Raw genomic sequence first — 10,623 nt, 5'->3', positions numbered from 1 at the left:
CAGGCTCTAAAATATCTCAGTTGCCAAGCAACAAAGCAGCTGCTTCAGATGGGCAGAACATCAGTCCCAGATGCAGTTGCTGGGTGGATCCCAGTCGAGATGCATGTAGGAGTCTATCTCTCTGCCTCCCTGCATCTCATTTGCTTCATAAAAAGAAAAAGAAAAACAAACAATTTTTAGATCAATACATTTCATATTCATATCTTACTAGTTTTAATTTATTTCCTTATACAAATTTAAATGTTTTGTCATTTAGCAATCATTTAGTTACTCCACCTCAATAAAACCCCCTAACCTTTTAATAGTAAAAAATTTTTAAGCTAACATCGGCATCGCACAAGTCTTTGGAATGCTTTCTTGAAATCTTCATTAAAGATTGTATAAATCAATGGATTTATAAGGGAATTGAGATATCCAAGCCATGTCAAAAAATTTGACATTTCTTCAGAAATTTTACACTCTTCACAGACATTAACAACCAATTCTTTTACAAAAAAAGGAAGCCAACATATTACAAATGCACCCAAAATTAATCCCAGGGTTGTGGCTGCTTTGCGTTCTTTTGTGCCTGAGATCTTTTGCCTTCTCCAAGATTTCTCATGCTTGAATTCAGACCTGAAACTTTTCACTGTGCTATGAATTTTGTCAAAGTCTGTTGATGGATCCGAGAAAGACTTTTCTAGCGTGTAGGGTGTGGAGACCAGTTTAGTGCTTTTCTCATCACTGTCCAAAAGGACTTGACCATTCATCTCCTTGACAATCCTACTTGCTTGTCTCTTGTGGTATAATGTCTTTGCTGCTTTATATATTTTGTAGTAGAGGATCAAAATCAATGCCAGTGGGATGTAGAAAGCTCCAAATGTTGAGTAAATCGTGGAAACAATGTGATTGTGTTTGATGATGCACTCATCATCTCGACTAGTTCCTTGGTGCCTCCAGAACAGAGGAGGCATAGAGATAAAAACAGATATAATCCAAACTACTGTGATCATAATGCCAGCTCGCTTGGGAGTCCTTTTCCTGGAGTATTCGACCGCATCTGTGATTGCCCGATACCGATCCAAAGCTATAGCGGAGAGATGCAAGATGGAGCACGTGCAGCATGTAATGTCAATGCTCAGCCAAATGTCACAGACCACTTGCCCCATAATCCAGCTCTCTCTCACAATATACACAATGCTGAAAGGCATCACCAGGACAGCTACAAGGAAGTCGGTAACAGCCAGGGAGCAAATTAAATAGTTGGCTGGGTGGTGAAGCTTGCGGGTGACGATAATTGCAGCGATCACAAGAGAGTTGATGGTTGTTGTCATCAGCGCCAGCCCAGAGAGGGTGAGAGACACCAGAATCTTGGATGGCATTCTGTCTAATAGTTCTTCTGAGGTCATATTTTGATCAGATGAGTTTAAGAAATCCATCTTTTTAGAAAGATTAATAGAGCTGAAAAAATGAGTACCTGTAACAAAGGAGGGGAGAAACAGTTAAGAGAAGGCTTTTCAAAGATTTTTCTCTTCCTTTCAGGATAATTAAAAAATACACATAGGTGTATGTTTTCTCAGAATATTCTATGGGTTAAATAAAAATGAGTTGAAACGGCAGATTTTTTTTTCTCATTTAATTTAAGAAACCAATGAGAACATAGCAAACAATCGCTTTCAAAACATTTTTGAAAAAACAGCTCAAATAAAGCATTTTTATGAATAATCTAAACTATTTCTTCGTAAAATCTCTACATTATAGAATTGCAATAAAAATGTATATTAATTCTAGCTATGATATTCTCTTTGCAGCAGAAAAGTTTAAAAGTACATGTCATTAATATTTATTTGTGCATTATATAAGAAAATATAATTTTAAGGGCAGTATTTAAAATCATAAACAATTTTGTACTTAATTCAAAGTTACATTGAGAACATTATTATTGGATTTATGGAGACTAAAGGAGATTTTAATGCATTTTATGCCATGATCTAAAGGTTATAAAAAGGAAAATAAACAAAAATAATATATTTTTAGTATCTCTCTAGTATTCCATGATTATTTTATGAAGTTAGAAAAATGTCAGAGTGTTTAGTAGTTTTTATGGAGAGAAGTAGTTTATTCACTTTAAAATGAAATAAAATTAGTTACAGTCAAATAACTGGACAACACTGTCCATTATTGCAATAACATCTATGACCAAATAACACATTTAACAAAATGAACTTGACCATAAGAAGAGCTCATACTGGCACACAACCTGAAATGGAAATTAATCTTTTTATAAGTCACCATTATAATAATCATGTGATCTGGCTTTTGAAAGAAAACCCTCCAAACATGGGTTATGAGTTTTATTAGTCCATGCCATTATTTAATTACAAGTCAAATAAAAGCTATTGAAGTGTAACCACATAAGAATAATCATTTTTATAAAATAATTTTTTGCATCTACCCTTCTCTTTTTCTTTAATAATTCTTTAGTAGCTACCTATATCTTACGAAGAGAGAAAAGATGGAAATCTGAAACTTTATTCTTAGTTATGGCTATATATAATATATATTTATAACTATATATATAACTATCTATAACTTTTCTTAGTTATAACTAATAATAATTGCACCTCCATATTCCTTAAATAATTTTTACTTTATCCATTTTTTTAAATTCAGGATGTTAATGTTAAGATAAATAATTTTTACTTTAAATGGTTATGTTTTATTTGTTGGAACTAATAGAACAATACTTTTAAATACTTGATATTTTTATAGCAAGTGTTTTCTATGAAGTGTATGTGTATATTATAAAACATTGGAGCGCAGTGTATTTAATATTCTACTTGTATTTTGCTTACCAGTACTAAATTTAATTTTTATTTTTTTATATTCATTGAAGGTACGTTCTGATGGTTTGTTCCTCAGCAAGTTGAGTGACAGGAGAAATTTGAATTCTTGATTCCCAGAAAATGAGTATTACTGCTATGTGTAATTGAAAAGGAGTTGTATATCTATGTAATAACATATATCAACATTTGTTTATTTTTAAAGGCCAAGTAAGACAATCATAGATAAAGAAGAGAAGCTTAACTATCCGTGAGTCTAAATCAGTGTTTCTGGAATTTAGTTTGCTTCAGAAGCACCAGGGGGGCTTGTTAAGCACAAATGATTAGGTCCCCCTCTCTGGAACAGATCTGCATTTCTAACAAGATCCCAGCTGATGCTGGTGCTATTGTCCAGAAAGGCGGGTTTGTGGCGGGTGATCAATATGGTTGTTTCTCAGCCATTTAATCCTTTCACTGCTACAGCATCTGTGAGTTCCTCTCCATTGAGAGCAGCTCTGACGTTTCTCATGTGCAACTTCTTCAGCGTCTCTCTCACATTTCTAACATTTCTTGGTTCGTCTAAAATAAATGATCTTACTCCAGATTTTCTTTTCTGACAGTTTCCATTTTTGTTGTAGTTTTAGGACAGCTCTTGGGCCTGCTGCTCTAGGTGTCTTTATCCCCTCATTTCTACTCTTTTCAGTCCATTGTGAGAGTTATGCCATATGACCACATTGCCTAAATCAATCTTGGATCATAAGTCATGAGGCATAATGGTGTGCTCATTGGCACCATTGGAACTGTCATGAAAACCCTTGATATGTGCTTTCAATATCAGCGGACCTCACAGTCTTTAGCTATGTTCCCTGGAAACGCTCTTGTGTGGGGGTGGGAGGTCAGTGGTCAATGGTAAAATGCTTACTCCAAAGCCATTTAGACAGACATCTCTTAGAAACATGGCAGATTTAATTAATTTCTACCTTCTTTCTAATTTTACCCCCATTCTCTCATCATAAAATTTGCACTACATAGTCAGTGAAAAGGGCTAAATATTTTCTTAATTGGTTAATTCTTTTGCAACAGTATTTAGTGTTCTCAGAATTTATTTAAAAGTGCTGACATTTTCCATTATAAGCAAAAATAACTTTTCACTTTAATTTGCCGGATAAACAGTTTTGGCACAAAATCCTCTTGAAAAGATAATCCTCAAATTAGATTTTGAATAGAATATTAAAAAAGAGAAGCTAAGAATATTTCTGGGTTTCCATAACAAAAAAGCAGTTCTGTAAGAAAATGGACCAACTTAAATAAGAAAGTGAATTATTTGATAATTCAACTGATTTTTGTAAGCATCACACAATACCATTTAAATTAGGTTTAATAAAATTATACTTAGTACTAAGAAAGATATCAAAACATGTCATATAAATTCTACTGCAGTTTATAATAAATTTTTTTATTATTAAATTTGGAAAATTAATCTTCTGTGATAGTATGTTGATAGAAAACAAAGAAACTAGGAAAACAAATACAGCCAATCACAAGGGGGTTTATCTTTTTTGTCTTATTTTCCCTGACACTTACAATGAAAAATTTAATAAATCACGAACCATTATTAATTCAAATGTAACCTCTAATCAGATTTGTTCACTTTTCTTTACTTCTATAGTTCCCATTGTGAGTCCTCATGATGCTAGGGACCACCTCTGAGTTACTGAACTTAAGCTATGTCACACAAGTTTCTCCTACTCTTAGAACATAGATTGCATTCTGTATTTTGAATATCTTCAGTGGGTAATAGTCAAGATTACTCTTTAAGTAGAGCCTGCAATCCCATTAGTTATATATAGCCTTTTTGATAATAACATTCAGAGAAAAAGTTTTCAGGATTTACTCAGCATGAATATTTGCCATTTTATTGATCTAATTACATGATACATTTGACTCTTCTGCTTTACAGACAGGCGAAAAAAAAACTAATGTTGATTTATATTTAGTTGTCTGTTTGTCATACTGTCCAATTATATTTTCCATTCAGGTTAAACTATAAATTCCTACTTTAATTTACTTTAGATTATAAAGAATTGAAGTGGGGTTACACACACATAGTTTTACACATTGTAAAAAGGCAAGAAAGTAACATTCAATTCTATCAAGACCTTATGAGAATCTACAATGTTGGCTGCATGTATTAGAATAATAATACTTGTTTTTTTAAGTGTTTACTTCTCCAAGGACTATGTTAACTGCAATATATACTTAATTATCAGTACGAATCTATAAGGTAGGCACAGTGATTTTCTCCCATTTCATAGATAAGAAAACTAAAGGGCAAAGATTTTATGAACTTCTCTACAATAACAATATAACGGACAGATAGAACAAACCCATCCAGTTACTCACCATTTTACTGTCTGTGAGAGATTTGTTACTTTACTTAATAACTCTGTTCCAGTATCGAGGACTATAAAGTAACTATTTTTTCGGATTATGTTACAGAATAAGAATTATGTTCAAATCAAGGCAAGTATCCAACAGAATGAACTGTTTATTTTTTAAATCATTTTTTTATTTTTTCATTTATAGTTGACATATATTAGTTTCAGGTGTACACCTCAGTGATTACTAAATGATCATCCCCATAAATTTCATACTCCCCTGGCACCATAAAGAGTTATAATATTATTGACTCTGTTCCCTATGCTGTACTTTATTTTTCCATGGCTATTTGGTAACAACCAACTTGTACTTCTTAATCCCTTCACCTTTTCACCCATTCCCCCAACCTCCTCTCCCATCTGGCAAATGAAAACATGTTCTCTGTATCTGTAAGTCCATTTCTTTATTTTATTTTAGATTTAATCATTTTATTTTATTTTATATTTTTAATTAAATTTATTGGGATGACCCTGGTTAATAAAATTCTACGGGTCTCAGGTATACAATTCTGTGATACTATATATTATCTGTATATTGTATATTGTACTGTGTGTTCATCACCCCAAGTCTCTTTCCACCACCATTTATACCTCCTTCACCCTCTCCTACCTCCTCCCACCCTTCCCATTTTGTAATCCCCATACTCTTTGTTTGTGTCTATGAGTTTTTTTTCCTTTGCTTAATACTTTCACCTTTTTCACCCAGCCTCTAACTGTCAGTCTGGTCTCTGTACCTGTGAGACTGTTTCTATTTTGTTTATTTATTTTTATTAGATTCCATATATAATTGAAGTCATACGGCATTTGTCGTTTTCTGATTGGCTTATTTCACTTAGCATAATACTCTTCAGGTCCATCTATGCTGTCACAAAATGTAATATCTTGGTTTTTTTTTTAATAGCTGACTAGTATTCCATTTGTGTAAATGTACCACAGCTCTTTAGCTACTCTTTTACTGATGGGCATCATTTGTTAATAGATATGCATTTATTGCCATTTTATTGTTCATATTTTTATATTTCTCCTCTTTCTTCTTCTTCTTAAAGAAGACCCTTTAACATTATATTGGTTTAGGTGATACAGTTCTTTAGCTTTTTCTTGTCTGGAACATCTTTATATGTCCTTCAATTCTAAATAATAACTGCTGGGTAGAGTAATCTTGGTAAAGTAATCTTGCTTTTCATAATTTTGAGTATGTCTTTCCAATCCTTTATGGCCTGCAGAGTTTCTGTTGAGAAATCAGTTGACAATTTTATGAGAGCTCCCTTGTAGTTAACGACCTGTTTTTCTTTTGCTACTTTTAAGATTCTCTCTTTGTCTTTAACCTTTTACATTTTAATTATGATATGTCTTGGTGTGGGCCTCTTTGAGTTCATCTTGTTGGGGACTCTGTGTTTCCTGGACTTATATGTCTTTTCTTCACCAAGTTAGGGAAGTTTTCTGTCATTTTTTCAAATAGGTTTTCAAATATCTTGCTCTCTTTCTTTTCCTCTGGGCATCCCCATGCTGCAAATATTGGTACTCTTTAAGTTGTCTGGAGGATCCTTACATTATCTTATTATTTATTTATCTTTGTTGTTCTGATTAGGTGTTTTCTGCTTCCTTATATTTCAAATTGCTGATTTGATTCTTGACTTGATGTGCTGTACTGTCGATTCTCTGTAAATTATTCTTCACTTCAGTTAATGTAGTCTTTCACTTTTGACTATTTTTTTTCTTTTTTTAAAAATTTTATTTATTCATTTTTAGAGAGGAGAGATACAGAGAGAAAGAAGGGGGGAGGAGCTGGAAGCATCAACTCCCATATGGAAGTTGAATGACCAGGGAAGCCCAGGGTTTTGAACCAGCGACCTCAGCACTTCCAGGTCGACGCTTTATCCATGGTGCCATCACAGGTCAGGCTTTGACTATTTTTAATAATGGTTTGTATGTCCTTTAACAAGCTGCTGAAGTTCTTTGAGCATCCTTATAATCACTGAACGCTGTCTCTGGTAGTTTGCTTGCCTCCATTACACTTATTTATTTTTTAAATAATTAAAAAAATATTTTAAGAGAGAGAGAGTGAGAGAGAAAGAGAAATATCGATTTGCTGTTCCCCTTATTTACACATCCATTGGTTGATTCTTGCATGTGTCCCAACTGGGGATCAAACCTGCAACCTTGGTGAAAGAAGTCGATGCTTGAACTAACTGAGCTACCCAGCCAGGATGGGCTTCATTTAGTTCTTTTTCTAGAGATTTCTCCTGTTCTTTTATTTAGGAACTCTTTTTTTGTGGCACTTTGGTTTCTTCCCCATGTTTCTATGTATTAGGTAGAGCTGTTACATCTCCTGAACTTGGTAGAATGGCCTTGTGTAGATGTCCTTTAGGGCCCAGTGGTGCAGCTTCCCCAGGCCCCTGAGCTGGTCACTCCAGGTGCAATCTTGTGTGGGCTGTATGCACTGTCTGTGGTAGCTGAGCCTTGATTGCTGTTAGTGTCATTGGGAGAGACTGACCTCCAGGCCAGTTGGCTGCAAGGACCAGCTGCAACTATTGTGGAGGAGCTGCTGGGCAGGTATTGCTTCAGTGGGGCTTTGGTTCTCACTGAGTCTTCCCCTTGAGTGTGTTGTTTGTGGAGGTGGTAGGGTTGTAATCCAGCATGGTCAGAAGCTGTCCACTGGATGCACTGGTTCTGAGGCTTCTTGGCATGTTCAAGGTCAGCCACTGCCTGTGTTCTGCCTGGGACTACTTGGAAAGAGCTATATAGAAATCTGCAGAGAGCTCACATGTTCTGGGCTTGGAGGTGCTCAGGATAGGCCAAACTACGAACCAAAGCCTGCAGTTACTAGTGTCAGAACAAGGGATGCTTAACAAGAGGTATGGGGTTTGCAGAGGCCAGATGCTGCTTGTTGGAGAGATTTTAAGAAAGTCTAAAGCATGAGGCAAGAGAGGCCATTTGTATGAAAAACCCACTGGAAATTACTTGAGTGGGCCCACAAGTTGTGTGAGATGGGGTCTCAAGGAATCACCAGAGTGGGAGAAAGTGTGTGAACAAGGTTGTTGGATACTCAATTATTGTGCCTGCTTGCTGGCTCTGTGGAGAGGGTCTCAGAAAAGGAACAGTGGCTTCTGCAAGACAATTCAGTTCTTCCAAATGTGTTCCTGATTCCTTCCAAGCTGCTGCCTCAGCTCTGGAGCTCCGAGGGAGTGAGTCTGCTTAAGTGCAAGCAGCGACCTTTCAGGGGAACTGCTTGGGAATCCAGTAGCCTCTGTCTTCTTTTGCCTTTATCCTCATTGGCTTTTACAGTCAGAAGTTACGGGGACTTCTCCTGGCTCTGGGTTGGGAGGCCTCGTATAAGGTTGGCATCCCTTACTCCGCGGGGGTGTGGGGGGGTGATATGCACAGCTAAGGTATCCCGCCTACTAATTTTTAACAGTCACAACTACATATGGGACCAGCCTGTCCAAGTCTTGCCTCTCCTACCCTATTCAGCCAGATTTTAAGTGTTTCTGAATGACTGTTGTTCTGTAGTTTAGCTATAATTTTGGTATGGATGTGAAGTATTCATTTCTTTCTGGGAATGTTTAAGATAATGACCAGGTCTAAATGTGTAAATTGATGTACAAACTGTAATTGTAAAAATGTATTCATAGTGTCCCCCCCTCCAATTTTTTTTACTAACTTATTGTGAGGTGTACCTCCGTTTATAATTCTTTGTTCCCATTTATTTCTTTAAGAACTATTTTAGTGAGTGCTACTTATGTGCTGATTAATCTGCTAGGTATAAAAAAAAAAAATCACCCCACCCCCACAAAACAAGCAAACAAACCTATTGCCAAACAAAACAGCAAAATAACACATTGCTTTTGTCTTTAAGATACCAATATGTTTATGAAACAGCTAAACACGTACCTAAAATACAGTCATACAATGTAATTAAAGGCATTATAGAGATATGTATAACGTGTCTTAGAAATACTGGTGAGAGAGAATTAATCATACTATGGTGAAACAATGAAAGCTTTTCCAGGTAGAAGAGAAAGTATGGGCAAGAGAAGAGGCATAAAGAGGCAGGACTGCACTCAGATACATGAAGTAAGTGTCCGATGTGAGTACTGCAAAGGCACATCAACACCCAGGTTTGAGGTGAGCAATGAAAGTTTACTAGGAAGACAAAGAAGGGCTTGACACGCTATCAAGAGTGCACTAGATCTTTTCTTTTTTCTAGGCAAAAAAGCAGTCTTTAAAATGTTTAAGAATGTAAGTAAAAGGATAGGATCTGGGTTTTGGCAGAGTGAGCTGTGCAGGTAGACTGATCCGGCTTGAGGAGAGTGGTGTGCTTGCTCTAGGGAGGAAGCATAAGCAAAGAAATCACAGAGAACTCTTAAGGATGTAGCTAAAATTAGAACCTTAGAAAGGTCATTGGCATAAAATTGATCTAAGTTTTGTTACGTTCCATCAGTGTTCTAAAATTAGGGATTCTAACCAAGAGACAAAGATAATTGAACTGATTCAGGATTAAATGAGGAATTGGGGTCAAAGATAAGAGAAAATGTTGTTGGCAATCCTGGGTCAATGGTAGTTTCAGAAAGGAACAGATCAGAGAGGAAAATTCAGTGAGGAAACAGGCCAGGGTTGGGTAATTCAAGGTCTTGATGAGGTAAAGAATGGACATAATGTAGGCTCAGGTAATGTTCAAGGATGGAAAGAGAGAGAGAAAGAGAGAGAGAGAGAGAGAGAGAGAGAGAGATTGCAGTTATGTTCAGAGCCTGGGATTGCAGAGTTTCAAAGTTATGAAGTGATTCAAGGGCTAGTGTATGAAAATGTCAAGAATTGCTCTAACTCCTTCAGGCCAGTGAAGACTTGCTTGGAGAGAGCAATGTGGCTCATCACAAAGGCTTTATGGCACTTCTAAAGTCAAAGGAGCATTGTTCACTTTCCATGTATATATATACATTTTCTTTATTTTATCATTGACTGCTGAATCTAATCCTTAATTCTCTTGAACTCTGATTCTTGAGACATCCTACTAAGATTTGTTAACTCAACTACCTTTTTGGCTTTGTATACCCATTCTTTCCTGTCTGATCTTCCTTCAACTCTGCCCATATCCAATTTAGGTGTTGTGACTGTCATTTCCAGATGTCTAACCTAGCCCCCTTCTCACCTTTCGGATTACTATTCTCTTGGATTGTCCACCGGCTGCAACAATTTCTATTTCTCTCGTACTTAAAAAATATTCACCCACTCTTTTGGACACGTGAAACTCATTCAATCATGGCACAGTCTCAGAATCCATAATTTTGTGTTTTGCATGAGATTAAGAAGCAAATGAGGCATGTAGAGGCTGCAGTGCCACTTAATTCAAAGACCTGTGAACTATAAAATAACAAGTTATCTGTTCT

At 36.0% G+C, this 10,623-nt stretch overlaps 1 protein-coding gene across 1 annotated transcript in view; it reads right to left on the bottom strand.

Annotated features, from left to right (window-relative positions):
- Window positions 1-320: 320 nt before the first annotated feature.
- The window catches only part of HTR1F (5-hydroxytryptamine receptor 1F), an 85,653-nt gene continuing 75,350 nt past the window's right edge, over window positions 321-10,623 (bottom strand). Inside the window, exon 2 of the mRNA XM_066347405.1 lies at window positions 321-1,456. Within this exon, the coding sequence (XP_066203502.1) occupies window positions 321-1,418 (1,098 nt within the window). The 5' untranslated portion in view covers window positions 1,419-1,456. The remainder of the gene's footprint in view (window positions 1,457-10,623) is intronic.

Source organism: Saccopteryx leptura, chromosome 8 (assembly GCF_036850995.1).
Source record: "Saccopteryx leptura isolate mSacLep1 chromosome 8, mSacLep1_pri_phased_curated, whole genome shotgun sequence".
Lineage (NCBI taxonomy): Eukaryota > Metazoa > Chordata > Mammalia > Chiroptera > Emballonuridae > Saccopteryx > Saccopteryx leptura.
The sequence above is the reverse complement of the archived record's forward strand: the minus strand, read 5'-3'. Positions and strand labels throughout refer to the sequence as shown.